This window comes from Suillus fuscotomentosus (genome assembly GCF_016647785.1).
Source record: "Suillus fuscotomentosus strain FC203 chromosome Unknown F5891scaffold_69, whole genome shotgun sequence".
Lineage (NCBI taxonomy): Eukaryota > Fungi > Basidiomycota > Agaricomycetes > Boletales > Suillaceae > Suillus > Suillus fuscotomentosus.
Genome location: NW_024539581.1, coordinates 103,385 through 121,008, shown reverse-complemented (window position 1 = coordinate 121,008; position 17,624 = coordinate 103,385). Strand labels below are relative to the sequence as shown.

Here is a 17,624-nt window from a genome sequence, read left to right as displayed (position 1 = left end):
AGTAGGGCGTAAAGGAAAAGCAAGCTCGCGCCTCGCAGAACAAGGGCAGGCAGACCCTTCAGGGCGATCAACTCAGAATGTGCAACGAACGAAGGTATTCAATTTCCAAACGTACAAGTTTCACGCGTTGGGAGACTATGTGTCTATGATACGCCGGTATGGCACGTGTGATTCGTATAGCACTGAACCGGTGTGTTCTAAACTTTTTAACTGTGAACTTGACTGATTGTCTTCAGGGTGAACTCGAACATCGTTCCCCAAAGGCCAGATATCGCCGCACCGATCGCAACTTATTTGTCAAACAGTTGACTCGAATTGAACGCCGTCAGGCTCGTATTCGCCGTATCGGGGACAAAATTGTTCATTGCCCCCATGTTGAAATTTCTGAGTTGGCGACGAGTCCTGAAGCTCATCACCATATCGGCCTGACTCAAAAGTACCCTGTACACATAGGATCGTATTTACGCAGCCACGAAGGAGATCCTGCCATCATAGTGAGTTCAATCATACCCCATCGACAGACTTCTAACACACTCATGCAGAATTTTGTTTCGAAACTGAAGGGTCATCTATTGCATCGTATCAACACTTCGAGCGATTCTCTGGGTTCCCGCAATGAATATGACATCAACACAATAATCATCAAGGACGATCAGATGTATCGGCATAACATTGCAAGGTTCAATTACACAACTTACGATGTTCGCAGAGGCCAAGACGTGGTCAATCCGAGGACTTCCCACTGTAACATTATGGTCCTCCGCACCGACACTGACATAGGAAACCAAGGTCACAAATATATCTACGGGAAGGTACTTGGTATATACCACGTTAACGTGATCTTTATCGGAAGCAGTATGATTAATTATACTCCCCGTCGAATGGAGTTTCTATGGATACGCTGGTATGAGCCGATCGATCAGGACTCTACCTGGGGGACCTTAACCCTAGACCGAGTGAACTTCCCGCCTCTAGCAGACAAACACTCATTCGACTTTCTTGATCCTGCAGATGTCCTTAGGGGCTGTCACATTATCCCTCGTTTTGCCAGCCGCAAGAGACATGTCGATGGATCGGGTATGTCGGCAAGTGCAGGAGATAAGGATGATTGGTGTGAATACTTTGTCAATCGGTGAGTTTCTCGCATCGTATCTTTGATTCGTAGCATCATCTTCATGTCAGATTTGTGGATCGTGACATGCTCATGCGTTTCCATTTCGGGCTTGGTGTCGGGCATGTTTACTCTCACCAACGCGCTATGCAGGTCATAGTTCAACAAAATGATATCACAGCGCAGTCTGTGTTTGTCGGAGAAGATGGCAAAGATGCCAGAAACTCCGGAGAGGGCGATGAAGGTGCAACTGACGATGAAGATGATGAAGATGATGTTCTGATAGTAGATCCCGCTGAACAGTGGTGTGGCAGTAGCCAATCATCGCTGTTAGAGCAGTACGAAGAGATGTACGACAGCGAAGTAGAATTGGATTATGAAAATTAGATCATATTGTGATGACGAACGTAATTACACTCCATCCATAACTACTCTAGGCATCTGATTGCGGCGTGCTGCATTAAAGTCTGTTCTAGGCATCGGATGGCGTCGAAGCTCCTCGTTTAGTCAAGCGTCCATATTTCAGAGGTCTGTACATGTAAATATTTTGATGGTATTATAACCGTATACGTCAGGATCCCCTTTGCGATGGCCTTCGCTTATCCTGGGGTTCAATTTAGAGTTTTGAAAATGGTGAGTCCGTCCAATAACTCAAAACTATCCGAATAAGAATGATTTAAAAGTCTATCGATCTCTCTGCCATTTTCATTCTCAATCGCAATGGCTTCCTCCTCTCACATTGCCCACGATCACCATATGAACGAGCCGGCTATGAAGCTGGACTCATTTATGTATGACAACTCTGGCCTCACATCCTACTCTGTCAGTTTTTTTGTTACCTTCCAAACACAGTGAACCCGCTCACTCAGTTCGCAGGGCGATTTCGTTGGTCTGGATGATATCGACTTCATTGGTTATTTGGCGTTGGGACCTGGGCCGACTCTGTACCCTCTATATGTAAGTACCTGTCTTTCTGACGAAGTTACATAGCGCTTATCATTGTGGGCCTAGTGTCGACCGGCGCTACATAATGCTGTCAGTGGTTGATTTTGTGCGAGACTACATACTTACTTCCTCCTAGTTGAAAGTGCACATTTCTCTATATGCTTATGTGCTGACACCAGTCGTCCATCGTTCGGCCTTGGAAACCGATCAGGGCACAGAAGTTCCCATCTACATTAGTTCTGTAAGTCGAATCTCTATTGCGTTTGTGCCCCCACTGAGCAGTTCTATAGTTTCATGCTACGAATGCGCATTTAAATTTGCCTGCGAGGTCCATGAGGGTAGGTCCCGATAACCAGTTCTATGTTGTGTACGACTGTGTAAGTCCGCCTTTCAAGAATGTAGGTATCTCACTTGACAATATACCATAGCTTGGTCCTGACAACTCCACCACTGTCGTCCATCCCGCCCGGCATCCTACTGGTCATTACCCTTGGTCCAACATTGACCTCGCAGTCCTTGCAGCCACATCAGATGCCTGCGACAGTAGTGGTGTTGCGATCGTCCCTGGTTCTTCCACCCTCATGACTTCGGACGACGTAACTGAAGCCGACAGTTTAAACGATGCCTTCATGTTGGATGAGTCTTGCGGCGACGAACATTCGACACCCGGAGACCCAACCAGTGCCCATGCATCCCAAGCAGCCACGTCGAACCCGCCGACTATCTATTCATGGATTTCATACTCAGGCAACATGTTAAGCACCGCTGCCAGTACCCACGCAAATCGCAAATCAACTGCCACTTCCAAGGGGAAAAAAGCGAAAAAAGTTGTTGTACCCGAAGGGGGCCTCAAGAGAGTCATGAATACTTATCCGAAGTGGAAATTGGCCCTTGCCTACCTCTGGGTTCTCCTACGGATAGCAGTTTGCGTTGGTGAAATCTCAAACCCCCACAAGCTCACTTTCGAAAATCGGGCAGAAGCTATTCGCAATGTCTGGCCTCGGGCCCTCCTTCGGGCTAATATTAATTCCTGCGATTTGGAAGAGGGTGGGAAGCTAAATTTCTCTGACACGCTAGACATACTGACCCCTTCTCAGTGTTGTCGCTTACCACTAAGACTGCTATGTCTCATGATGATGTATTGAAACTCGTACGTATGAATCCTTACTTTCATTAGCGTAGCTCATCCCAGAACAGGCCAACCCATCACTCTCAGAGTTTGTCTACGATACCAAGCGCTTGGCGTCATGCTCGATCGGCCATGCCCAGGCAGGCTTCAACCTTGACGACTTAGGTGCAGGCATCTTATTGCTCGACATGATTCAAAATCTGCTCCAGCAGTTCATCAGACCAAAATCGAATGTTCTGCCAATTAGAGTAGGTGTCCCGCATTCCTTTGGTTGTCAGTCTTATTTCGCCCTGCAGGCAAACGGTTTTGCTTGGTTCCTCACCCACCAAATTGCCAAAGAGATTATGTGGCACGTTATTTTTCGTTCAACTAGCACACACGCTGTTCGACTGGTGTTGGCTGATCTGGAGCCGACAACGTTTAGGAATGTAGATCACCCACCCTTTCCAACTATGTCATTTCTGGGGTCCAGTGTAAGTCTCTTTTTCTTTCTGTTTCTTTTTTCACTCGCTTACGATGTGTTTGAGTGTTACGGTGCTCTCCTGCTGAAATACGCAACCTTAACAAAAATACCCGTCGATCTACTACAATATCCACACCCGGCCCAGGTGTACGAAGAGCTCTGCGAGACGGCTGTCACACTTGTCAACGAGCGCGATGACGAGGGTCACCCCGAGCTCATGTTCAGCTTGGCCCAATTGTGCAACATTTTGTGAGTTCATCGGGAATCTTATGCTCCGCTGGCTAATTGGAGCACAGGATCAACCAGGTTTTTCGGCTTGGCCGATCACATGAGTGATGAAGATGGCCAATAAATAATGTCCTATCTGTATCTCATCTGCAGTAGTCTTGTTTCGGAATGTACATCGATATCTGTTATCTGTTGGGCTGGAAACATTTTTTGGATTGTTTAAGTGTGATGGGGATATGCAACGCTGAGCGTCTTGAGTGTGATCATACAGCCAGAATGGTAGCGACTATGTTACTCAAAGTAAGCAATATCAATGTTCACCAGCCCCGCGCTCACGAATGACATTTAGAGATCAAAGAAAAACTAGATAACCTTCTTATACATTTCAGAAGTCCCTATACCTGCAGTTTGACCGAATTCTGCCGTGTCTTTTTTCCAATTCTTACCACTACCAGAGAGTTCGTCGGAGGAGTTTTGGTGAGTATATGTATTTATTCGAATGCACAATGACCTTGCTTATTTTGAGTCAACACCTTTCGGCAGTGTAATCGCTTGGTCCTCTCGCACCAAAGCTCAGAGACGAGCGCTTACCAAAGCAATAACCCACCTGTGTCCCAAAACGTATGATGACCGGCGAGTACACGCCTTCCTTCCCCTTCTCAACATTTATTCATAACGCTACAGCCTTTCTTCTGCAGATGTTCTATCCGCCTTCCCTGCATCTACATCTGCCATCGTCCACCACCAAACCTCTTTCACCTATCATCAATCATCCGTCAAACTTATGACCCACACCCAATCCTCCTCGTCTATCTCTTCGACCCAATGTCTTGTTCGTGTTCCTCGAAGGTATGTATACTTGAGTCAATATATATGTTTAATGCACTTATCTCGCCTAGCATAATGGCTGGTCCATCAAGGCGACACATACCTTGTTCGTGGCAGCATAGCAGTACTAACGCAGGGCTTATTGGCATGTCTGAGGAGTATCTGGCGATAAGCTATTACCTCTGCTTTCCTTGCTGGTATTGATATGACTCGTGCGGAGAACGAGACTGGCTCATTCTTGATCAACGGCCCGCCAGACGAAGCTGCAGCCAAGTTTCTCCGCCGAATCTCCGGTTTGTTTTGTTGATTCCAATTTAGTAATTAATATTATTTTAGAGTTCAATCGCTTCCAAGGTCAGTACGCCATTGCGTCCAAATTAGGACGAGGTCGAAGTGCATCATCGCTTCCAAAATTCTGGTATTATAGAGTCAAAGCATTCAACGATCGTGTGAATATTCCTTGAGCCTTTCACTCCCTGCAAAACTTTTTAATATGTCAATTGTCACTTCAGCTTCTTTTTCTACGTCCCAGTCACCTTCGAAAACCCACTTCGTTGAAATAGAACACGCCGAGAATGCCTTGAGATTTTGGCTCCAGAACTTCGGGGCAGAAATTGTTAGTCTGCTCACATTGGTTTTCATACTAATCATTCACAAGTTGCCCTCTAGCTTCCACACTCCCTCTACACTACAGCTTCTGTGCTGTTTGAATCGGTCGACCCACACGATCTGATAGCTCTCCTTGACATAAGCATCAGGGAAATCGCCATGCAGACGCAGCTCCAGCAAGAGGACAGTAACACGGTACTCTTTCTCCAAAGAGGGAGATGCTTTATGGAGGAGAGAATGTATCGAGCACAAATGGAGGTTTCATTATTCAGTAAAGCTATGGCAAACTTGTGCGAGAAACTGAACACTACAACTAATTCAACTAATTCGCGTGAGTTATTCTATTCAAAGGGTCATGTCCAAAGAATTCAACATCGTTCCTAGCTCCATCGCTTGCTCCAAAGCTCCCCCTGGACGCTGTCGACTATGAAGGAGTATGTCAAGAATCTCCCTCAGTCAAATTCGACTGTCCCAGATGCATCGAGGCCGTCCGATCCAAATGCATGGCATGGCTTTCCGCCTGCCGCGAGGCATCGCTTCTGACATCGTCACGTTTTCATGACACTACAGCAGTTGGTAACAAAGCTAGCCGAGTACTTATTGACCCCCCGCAACATGTACACGATTCTTGCCGCCATGAAAACCTCTCAAAGGTGAGCGTCACTAATACTACGAAGGACCTGGTATTCTGACGTTGTGCAGCCGGGCAATCCAATTCTTCACCTACCTGGTTACTTGAAATCCCGCGTTGATGATATGGCACGTCGTGCATACGTGAGCGCATGCCTTGCGGAAATCAACAGACCTCTAGGCACCGGTACCGGTAGCGATAACAGTAACCACTTCAGAGCAGAGAGTAAAACACTGGACGAACTCAAGTATGACTTCTGTATTATGTATTTGAAGAAGCAACGCGCACAGTCCGAAGTGGACATGTTTGCTGAAGCCATAGCACGCACTGTTGGTGGGCATGAAAATTTTGCTTCAAGTTTTCTTACGTTAACATCGCTGTCGGCTTGTCAGAAGGCGCATCTTCTGCCAGTGCTACGACGATCGAACCACCTCTACTTGACGATGATTGGTTTGACGGTTGGAACTCAACCTCGTCCCTATCTTCCGATATTTATGCACTTCTGTGAGACTCGCTACCGTCCAAGTCCAAGTCCAAAGCCAAAGCCAGGGTTTGGTCATAATTATATTTAATTATTTTCTGTTGTACGTCGGCCTTGGTTTGGTTTATGTCATTCTTGCTACCTTTTTCATCACTTTGTTTACCATTTCCCCAGTGATGTCTACTCGCCTGTTTCGAGGTACCGCCCATTGTCTTCAACTCAAATGTACCCCTTATCTGCCTCTAACTCAAATGTACCCCCTATCACTTCCAACTTAAATCACCTGCATCGTACTATCTTCACTTATATCCAACAAGTTGCTCCCACCTGTTTCCTTCGAGCCTGGTTTTAGTGTATAAGATGACATGTATTGTTTCCTACAACATTTGAATTCACTGTTTGCTTCGTATCAGAACTGAAATAGCATCCTCGTTATTATAAGTTATACCGCGCTATTGAATCTTCTTTTCCGGACTCGCAGAATTCTGAGATGCTGCGAACGTATAACTTACTCCAATTTTGTATTGTTATTAGTACTGCTTGTCCGTACATCGCAGTCTCGAAATCTAGACTTATTATTACATACTCTTGAGTGACACTTTAATAAGTTCACCCACACTGATACTACATGGTACTGCTCTGTAACCACCTAGCACCATTGTTCCATAGACTCGGCCATGGTGATGATCAGGCAGGTGATTGCAGGCGGACTGTCATGATCGTAGTTTTTGCAGCTTCTACGCAGTTTAGATAAGACATATCCTATCATTTAAAAAATGTTGCAACACATTATAACTTTACTGGAAACACAAAAGCTTTGTAAATGCTAGCCATGTTGGTGATGGCCAGACAAGTAATTACAAGCTGGCTATCATAATTGTAGTTTTTGCAGCTTCTATGTAATTTAGATGAAACATATGTCACTATTTAAAAAATGCTACAATGTATTATAAATCTACTGGAAATGTGATGACCTGTAGTCATTCAACTACAGTGTATGGACATGCAGTTATCTCACTGTTGTCTGCTTCCAAGACATACATCCAGATGGTATTTCTCTGGTATAGTCATATCTTATTTCACCTATGTGTGACACTATGATAAAAATATCTAAGGCTAAAAAATGATGTACAATAATGTGTTTTAATTACCAATTCTGTCTGGTAATATCAATTTCGGGTTGATTCCCTGATGTTGATGATGTAGCACTTGGCCTCATGCTAGGCCCATATTTACATCAGGAAATTGATGTAGGACTTAGAGTCCTTGTAGCTTTGTAAAGGCTATTTTTGCAGTGTCCCATAGGTCCTTGCATTGTACACACTAACACTAATGTGGCATGCATCTTTTCTGCTATTGGCCAACAGCCGCAGCTTGTGTGCGTGTATCTTGTGCTACTTCAACTCCATCAAAATGGACTGTCTTTCTGGCATCATCTTTAGTGTTTCCACACTTTAGATCCCTCTGGGCCATTGCTAGCATAAGTGCTTGTGTGGTGCACACCACATCTAAATCTTCTTCATCCTCCTCAGGCTCAGATTTGGCGATGGTATGAATGAATGCGGACAAGTTGACATCTACAACCACTTCCATTCCTGGTGATGCTATTACTGACATGTTAGAAGGTATCATACTGGTAACACTGATACCCGGCAGCAAGAAGGTTGTGACTGTGACAATGTCGTTGAATGGGTAAGGGTCCCACGGGTGATGATCAGGGAATTTGACCATTAGGTGCATAAGTGTTTGCGCCTGGATACCACTTGGGAAGCCATCTATGAAATGCAGTCATGCTCTGCCTTACCTATACGATCCTTCTCGATCAGCGCTTGCTCGACTTTGAGAAATGCGCGCTGGTAATCGCCCAGTTCTTTTACCGAGCACATTGGTATATTCTTTTGGTTGCACACAATTGCAACCAGATCATCAATAACATATCTTTGGTCACATTTGCAACCAGGATACATTGTTTTTACCTCTTTAATATACGCATGATAATTGCTGTGCTTGGCCTCAGGCATTTCTGCCCATAGCTCTCATTCGCTCGTCGGCAGGTAATGAATTATACCTTTGATGCGATCACCATTTACGAGACCCACCTCATTGGCAAGGACCTCATAATCATCAATGAAGGTGAGTAGGTTTTTGGTAGTGCTGTTGAACTTCAGCGTGCCTTCTGTGCCACGGATCGGCATTCTAAAAGTGAGAACAGCAGACATGGTAGGTTGTGGGGTGGCTGGGGGAGATTGGTGGTTGGGTTTTTGAATGAGAGGTGACAGGCCATATGAGAAGATAGCGACAACCATGTGGATCAAGTTAGGTGCGGGCAGTGCGGAAATTGTATAATGCGGATGGGATGATGAAGTGGCGGCAGTGGTTGTTGGGATGCTTGTGAATTCTCTGTCTAAATCACTGAGGGACATTAACGCACTTTTACTTTCAATGTTATGGGTGCTGCGAAGTGCTGGCTGTTCAGGCATTGCATAGAAGGTGCCAGGTAGGACACTCTGAGGGTTATCTAGTGCTTCAAAATTGTCAGACAATTCACCTTGTACTAAATCCTTTGGGGAAGGCATGACTGGCAATGCGGGAGCACGGTTGCGTGCTACAAATAGGTTCGGGTCGGGGTGGGTCAGCTTGGAAATGTTGCGTGGGCAGTGCTTACTCTGTGGTGCGAAGAGTTCTTTAATTGGTGTTAATTGTGTATTCAGAAAGGCGCGGTTAAAACTGTCAATCACTTCTTGGCGCACTGTGTGTTCCTTTGTAGGTCTCAACTGCCTACTAGTTTTCTCAGATGATCCCCTTGCGGTGGGCTCCAATTGTGTGTGAGGAATGATAGCTAGATGAGAAGGGGTGAAAGGAAAAGAAAGGGTGAAGTGGGGTAAAACTCAAATAGACCTCTGGGCGCAAGTATATGATTCGGCCCAAGGGGATTGCTACTGAGAATGATTGCTCTATATATAAAAATGAGGGAAGTCACTGAAACTAATAAGGGTGGTTGAGAATGGATGGAACACGAGGGCTAGCGCAATGCGATGTGAGCATGAGCAAGCCACCATTGACGCGGCACAAAGTGAGGTTGAGCGACTGAAGATACATTGATGCATGGTAATGTGCGGCCATGCAGAATAGGCATGCGGGCACTGCAAAGCATTTAGGCAAAGCAGTGGGACAGTGGATTCATAAGTAGCACAAAGGCTGTTGAAACAAGGAATTGATATGATAATGCAGCCGTTAGATAGACACATGCGGTGGTTGATGCAAGGCTTAGATATCAAGTTCAGATGTTTAATGCGTGCAAGCGGAGGATAGATTCAATGTGGGAGGTAAGAAGATACATGAAAATTCATAAGTACAAGTATATATGAGAGCATACTGAAGCACTATTCAGAGCCGAGTAGGTAGTGGTAATAGGTAATAAGGGTCCATGACAAAAGTAATGGAGATATAAATGATATAGCATTGGAAATATGGTCAGTCTAACACAAATCGAGTAAGGTACGCACCAATAGACAAGTGGAGGACATGGATAGGATGGGAGGAGGACGCACGACAGAGCCAAAGAAAAGCCGGTGCATTCTGATACACACGTGCGAGCCACGGCCATTGGCCAATAGCAGAAAAGATGTGCACCACATTAGTGTTAGCGCGCGCAATGCGAGGACCTATGGGACACTGCAAAAATAGCCTTTACAAGGCCACAAAAATTCTAAGTCCTACATCAACCTGAACTTGATATGACCGGATATAATTGGTAAAATGATATCAAAAATCCACTGAATTATATAAGATTATATACAAAGATAAAGCTTGATACAAGCACAACAAATAGCTATTGAATGAACAAGGATTACAAAAAAACTGACAATCTGATGTAGATATCAAGTCTTATAATTGATTGCAAGAAAACCAACATTCTGATGTTTGAAATATCAAGTCTTACAATTCATTGAAAGAAAATCAGCATTGTGATGCAGATATGTCAAGTCTTATAATTGTATCAACAATTCTCTATCAATTGATCACCACTACCAACACTTGCATGATATTGCACTAACCATATCATATGACAAATGCTTATGTAAGTCTGAGTTTGAAAGCTTTCACCAACTTTGACACTTGTCTTCTCTTGTTTCACCACACTCACTTCTAGCTCTTCAAGCTAACATCCAAAGTTCCCTCCCTTTTTATCCTCTTATGGTGATACCTCTGGCCTTCTATGGTGGTTTATCCTCCTCCCTGGTCCTCCCTGGCTCCTCTCTGGTTTCTCCTCAGCCCTCTCCTTCCTGGTCCCTTCCTGGTCCTCCTTGGCCTTTTCTTATGATATCACTCTTTTCCCTTGGATCAGGTAACTGATATCTCCCTCTTTTGTTGTTGTATCATCTCTCTCTACTCTCCTGTATTAGTATTACATGTATATACCTTAATACCAATCAAAATTTGATTTGATTTGTAAAATAATAAAATGAGTATCAAGATTAAACTTTTTAATAATTTCTTGTCAATTTTATTTGAAGTTGTCTGGCATTATAAAACTTTGTCAAGGATGGCAGATATTTGCAATATGTATCATAATTGTGTCTTTGATGGTTTTCCCCAGCGTAGTCTAACTATTTAAAGCTTTGTAAAGCTGAGTGCAATTATGATAGATATTATATCAATTTTATGCTAGACAAAGCTTTATAATGCTATGTTATTCTCAGGTCAATTGCCTGATGTAGTTATGTTGTGATTCATGTCAAATGCCCATCATATGATAATCACTTCCTGATGTAACCTGACACTTTAACTAGTGGGCCCAATGTTTCAGCCATATTAGCTGATCTGATATCCTGCACACTCATCCTTCCTGTGTCCTGTCCCATCTTGCTAGCCCAACTAGGTGCATAGTTTCTTATTTTACATGTTACTCATGCTGTAGTCAGCACTATTACATGTTTTCTCATCATCTGCAGTACCTCATGTTGTTTTACATGTATTTCAGATCTGAAATATTCCAATACTACTTTTGCCTATAGGTTTCTGGATTTCTACGTATCTACATAAATATTGGACTCCTCATAGCATATCATCATCCAGGTAGTAGGGAGCCATTTCCCGATGCTTTGTAGTCAAACCTGATAATTTGTAGTTTTTAGGTGACATTGCAACAATTACCACTCCTTCAATCTGAAATACCTGTCAAACATCATTATTCACATACCACTTGCTTTCCTGACATTCATTATATATATTTCCCACAACCTGCAACCCACTAATCTGCTAACCCAAAACATTGGATTCATGATTATACCTTTGGACATTATTTCCCATGCTCAGACTATCAACACACATCTTATCACTAATATAAAGACTACTTCCAAATAGCTAACCCCTTGGGTCAAACACACTTGTCTTGCAAGTATAGCAGACTAGGCTGTGCAAGACCACAACATTATATTTTGCTGGGTACTTACTTCAAGTAGTGTCTAGCAATTGTTGTATTATTACAACTGGAGCCCACTGTTAGGGGTTCCTTTGGTTTGGTGTTATTTTTGTGATTTTAATTTTTAGGACTTTCTGACAAACCTGCACTTGGGACTCAATGGACCTGACATATTTTTCCACACTATGCACACCTCATGCAATGCCTTGGGTCAGAACTGACACATCAGCTCCCAGATTTAACAGAGATGCATACACAATTTTCACATTCTGCAATCTATAGACTGACTAGGACAAGAGAATCAATTTTTGGTGTAGCACTTGGGTTGGTGCTGGACATGTATTCTGTCAAATTCACATATTACATTCCTCGACACTCTTCTGATCTTCTGAGAATTCTGCACATTCATCCAAGTTGTCTGAAGGTTGTCTGTTCTTTTCCAAGGCCTGTTTGACACTTCCGATCCTCCATATCATGTCCTATTGTCATATCCCATATATTCACGCTTCTCTTCTGGACTTTGGACCCTGAGATCTGGTCCAGTCCGATGCATAGATCCACTTCTGATCTGATATCCGATAAGCTTCCTATTTCATTTCCTGTTCATTTAATATTAAACACAGCCTATTCGGTATTTCCTCTTTCCAGTGTTTAAGTTATACTTATTACCAGTATGATTACTGATCCGTTAACCTATGCTTCATTTCCGACTCACATTTGATAACCTTTGCACATGCTTCATACATAGCCTCGGACCTTTGCTTACTTATCATTTCGTTATCCTCTTAGTATATAAGCCCGTGTATATGTCCTGTAGTACCTCAGTTCGGATATCATCTTAGTTTGTCCTCTTTCTGTCCTCTGGACTTGAGTCTTCAACTCTTGTCAACCTCTGAGACTTCGGATTGATTCCGATAGTCTACGTTTCCGACTCTATCTTCAGATAGTCTATACTTTGTTCGTTTCTAGTCTGGATCCGTCCAGATTAGTCTTATACACATTTCCAATATCCAGAAGTCATCCGAATATATATATGAGACCTGTCCGGACCTTCGGACACATTATTATTAGTACTTTGAAATAAGGGACAGTACTTGGGAAAGGGGCACAGTGTATGAGCTGAGGCCGAAGTCCTTCGGATCCGATCCTACAAGAGTATGACCTTAACACCTATCCTTGTCCATTTGACTTTGCTGGTGCATTTTCTCTTGGTTCATCTGTTATTGATTATGTCTTAGGGGCACATATGTTATCAGCCCATTGGAAGCTTGGTTAATATGTATAGATACACACCTTGTGTGCTATTACATACATATCTTGTAGTGACACTGTAAAAGGTTGATTCTGTATAGGCTATATAAAAGATGATACCTTTGGACTCAATGTGTGAGTATGATGTTCATCCCAAGAGACTGCCTAAAGAACTATCTCTTGATATAAAAATGCAAGAGATATCTTGTTAAGATTGAAGATGAGAGAAGAGAAAGATACCTCAAGTACGTTGTAGAGACTGACATCTCTGTGGCCTTGTAGAGGTCTAATTTCCGATGCATGTAGACATGCTAATCATTACCCAAATCATTCCTATCATATCCGACTCAATACAATGATCAACTGCTCCTTTGGATAGGAAAATAAAGAAACAAGTGTAAAATTAGAAAATCTTCAATATAGAGAAAATGGTCTAGTATCTCTGATAGAATAGGTTTTGATCTGCCTTATACCAAAATTTTACAGCATTTTTAGCCCTGTGTGGTTGGTGGCACTTCACACAGTTGAGCAAGTCATTTTCTCCCATTCCTGACTTGTTTGTACAGCAATGTGATGAACCCTGTTACAACATATCACACGCATCACATTTCGCTGTTTGTCCTATTCATCATCATCCTCGCACTCGCTGTCATCGCCAATCGACCCTTCGTGAATGTCAATATACTCTCCTTGATCCTGCCCATCCTCCTCGTCAATATTTCCACCAATTTTCCTTGGATTATTCAGCTTAGGGCAAGGCTTCTCAATTGGTCCACGAACAGGCTTCTTCCACTGCAGTTTTTATCTCTCTTGCTTTGCAAGCACTTGCTTGGCCTCCCACTCTTTGACAGCAACCTTCCACTGCTTAGTCTTGGCCTTGTTTCGGTTTTTTCTTGCCTCATCCTCTTGCATCCACACCTCCATCTTGTGTGTTCGTGCCTCCAATGCTGCTTTCCTTGTTTCCTTCTCAGCTGCTTTGGCCTGCCGATGCTCCTGGTATTGCAGGACTTGCTCAAAGACCTCGTCACTGGTAAGTAGCCTTGGCATACCATCTCCATTTAACTTAATATTGTCACTGTCCCTACAGCCTTTCTTCTCTTGTGTCTCAAGATGATGATGAACTTGATCACAGTAGCGCCTCTGGAGGATTACAGTTGCTTGAAGGGTGCTTACATGCTCTTTGAGCATTGTGACCTGCTCAGTGAGATTGTTCACTTTCTCTTTGAGCTTTTTCTCCCTTGTTGACTCCAAGGACATGTTGCAGTGCAACCTCGATTTTAGTGTATGTTTGATGGGTGAGATTATTGCTAGTGGCATGATAGGCAGCCTTGTACCTGATTTGATGGGAGATGATGATATGAGGAATCATGCAGATGTTTCCTCAAGTCGTGTGAAGATGTTGTGGATGGTTCTACCATCAATTTGAGAAGGATTATTGTTATCATAAGTGTTCTCATCTGCTGATTGATAAGTTATTGATCTGATCTTTGAACAGTGAGAATTAGTACCTGGAGTTGTCTCGTCATTACTACCATCTTCTTCAGCAATTGTACCAGGTTGCATACCACAATTATGAGTTTCTGCCCTTGGTTGCAGGTCTTTAAACAACTGTAAAACAGCTCGAACTGGTGATGCAGGAGTGATTGGGAGGTGTCCCTGTTTGGATGATTCATGAGCAGGAGCCAACATTTTGTCTGTGACAACTTTAGGATTGAAAGGTCATACACCGCTTTTTTGGAATGCAGATCTAATTGTTTCTGATGTGAGTGCACAAACATGGGCAGTACCATAGATCACAAGGAAGTTGCTCTTTGTCACTTTCTCTCTGTTCTCGCGCTCCCATTTATCACGTTCTTCTGACTAATACTGTTTAAGGACACCGAACACTGCAACATCCAGGCCTTGATAGATGTGGGTACTGTGTGCAGGATAGCAGAGGATATGAATTTGGTGCTCTCGAGCATACTCCAGGAATGCACGAGTGTAGTGAGAATTATGCCCATCAACAAGAAGTAGGCAAGTATGACCATTAGCTTTGTTGCGTGTCTGCTCATCAAATTGCTTGATCCAGAGTGCACCAATCTCGCCATCAGTCCAGCCCTTCTTTGAATAACCAATACTATAAGAAACAATGTTATATAAGGTACGAGATGACACATGAGTTGGACTCACGATGCTTTGAGTGGATTGTTTTCGTTCCACTTTGATTGATATGCTTTTCCTTTGAAGATCACTGCTGGTGCAATTGTACTCCCATCTGCGCCAATTGTGACCAAAACAGTAATGTTTTCACGATTTCCATTTCACTGCTGATATTGAACCTGTGTTCCAGCTCCACCAAGTGCTCGTTCTTGTGAGCTCCCTCCTCCTGGTTGAATTCCAGTCTCATCAACACCCCAAATACACTCTGGTGCCATAGGTTTGTTGTCATCTCCACTCTCCAGGACATCCTTCAACATTTCGAACCATGCCTTGTTAGTTGTTGGGTTCACAGCACAGCCACAAGCACCATCAAGTGAATGTGCTCAGTAAGCTCGTAGATGGTCAGAGTGCTTCTCAACGAAATGCTGAGTCCAGTTTTTTCCCACTCCAGGCTCCAGGAATGAATCTCCAAGTCGAGCTTGACATACTTCATCAACATGCTCCTTGAGACGCTTGTGGCTAAGGGGAAAGCCTCATCTAGCCATTTCCACAACATATTCAAGAACTTTGTCTGTTTCTGCAAGTGTGAGCCAACTTTTCGTCAAGCTATTGAATTCACTAAGCCAAACTCCTCCCTTGGCAAGATTAGCCAAAGTATTATGATTTAAACTGATAACTCGTCCCATCTCCTTGAGGTACTCCTTCTGAACATCCATGCACACTTTACAACGGCCTTGTTTCTTCTCTGAGCTTGATTTTGCAAGTTCAGCTTGGTACTTAGCCACAGCATGAGCCATGACTTTATCTTTCTCCTCATGTGTAACCTGTGCCTTCTTCATCAATGATTTTGGCCTCCCAACCATGTTGGAAGATATGTTTGAAGGTATATTGAATACTGGCAGTGAAAAGGAGATGTTGAGCGAAACTGAGTCAAACTGAGGACACCTCATGTCCATGCTTAGTCTGGCTGACAAAATTGGACCATCACTCATGGATCACAACATGTTGCACCAATGAAACTTTAACTAAAATCATCTCCACTACTTCTAATTGTTTGCAGATAAATTGGAAGGGGTGAAACTATATGCAATGGTGAGGTTTTGATGCTCAAGGAATTCAAACATATTGCTCCAGAGTGATATTTTGCCGATTCTGATGATTTTCTAAATTCAAGTACTGTATTTTTGGTACTATCAAATAGCAGGATATATTCTGAACATGATGATACAAGATTTACCAGGAGTTGATGAGGAACTCATCAAGGAAATTGAATTGTACATTAGAGTGGTCCTGTATAAAGGACCATGGGATTACTGTATGTATGTACCAAACCCAAAAATCATCGGACATCGGACATCGGATTATTGGACATTGCATCAGGTTTCACATTGGACATTGGACATTGCATTGGGTTTCACATCGGACTATCGGATATCACGCAGTGTCTTGTTACTTAAGGGTCTTATATGAAAGTTGTGTATAATGACAACACAATTATACATGGTGAAGACTTCTTGCCAGTCCTTAAGTCCATGGTCTCCGACTTTTCTACTTCATGGGAGGTAACGTGGTGAGTTCTTGGAAGGATTTAGTTTGTTGTCCTCTTCTTGTGTAGTCTTATACAAAGTGTTGTGGAAAGTTCTGTGTTCTGGATAAATTTGTTAGGTTTGTTTCAGCCTAGTAGGTCGTGTTTCAACCTATGAAAGTCTGTTTCAACTTTGTCGTCCTTAGATATGTGTCTCACTTTCTGTTGAAAGAGAGAGTCTTATGTATACACATAAAGCTTAGAATGAGAGCTGTTCAATGGTTATATACATAGTCAACCCCTGTGAGGTAGTACAGTGGCTCAAAAAAGTGTCCCAATGTTTGTAGCTTTTCATGTAATTGCTATATCATGTGCCGAGACATGGGAATATGACTAAGCTATAGGGAGATGTCGGAAAGGTCTGCATCTCAGCTTCATTTCGGTTCCATATACCATGGGAAACTAATGACATTATGTGAAGATATGAGTATTTTAATTTGATGACTCATTGGGACACTTTTTTGACTTTGAGTTTTACTAATGTAATCTCTATAATTCTAGTACTGTGTGTGACCTCCTTCTGCTCCAATCACTTCTGCCACTCTTCTAAACATATTCTCTATCAATTTTGGGTATTTCTCTTTGGTGATTCCATCATACTCTGCTGTAACACTGTCTCATAGTTGGAATAGCCCCTACAGTGAATCTTGATATGCTACAAGTAATTTCTTGAGTGATTCTCAGGGGTATTCAATATGGTTGATGTCTTGGGTCTATGTTGAACATGATAGAATAGTAATATCATGGTTTGCAAGCTATTGGTGGCTTATTTAGAGGTATACTTAGGGTCATTGTC

The 17,624-nt window shown here is 43.0% G+C and overlaps 2 protein-coding genes across 2 annotated transcripts; one reads left to right on the top strand and one right to left on the bottom strand.

Annotated features, from left to right (window-relative positions):
- Nucleotides 1-1,831: 1,831 nt before the first annotated feature.
- Nucleotides 1,832-6,452, top strand: F5891DRAFT_1194409 (uncharacterized protein; the record flags this gene model as incomplete). Its single annotated transcript, XM_041367924.1, has 19 exons — nt 1,832-1,933; nt 1,988-2,068; nt 2,123-2,146; nt 2,193-2,297; nt 2,347-2,433; nt 2,485-3,103; nt 3,154-3,206; nt 3,254-3,433; nt 3,482-3,658; nt 3,713-3,897; nt 4,561-4,725; nt 4,776-4,810; nt 4,878-4,997; nt 5,041-5,151; nt 5,217-5,320; nt 5,374-5,644; nt 5,698-5,966; nt 6,016-6,277; nt 6,337-6,452. 19 exons carry the CDS (start codon nt 1,832-1,834, stop codon nt 6,450-6,452), a joined length of 3,066 nt encoding a protein of 1,021 aa, XP_041220781.1.
- Nucleotides 6,453-13,902: 7,450 nt separating this feature from the next.
- Nucleotides 13,903-14,466, bottom strand: F5891DRAFT_960518 (uncharacterized protein; the record flags this gene model as incomplete). Its single annotated transcript, XM_041375739.1, has 1 exon — nt 13,903-14,466. A coding segment is annotated over one exon (564 nt), but the record flags the coding sequence as incomplete, so codon positions are not given.
- Nucleotides 14,467-17,624: the final 3,158 nt, after the last annotated feature.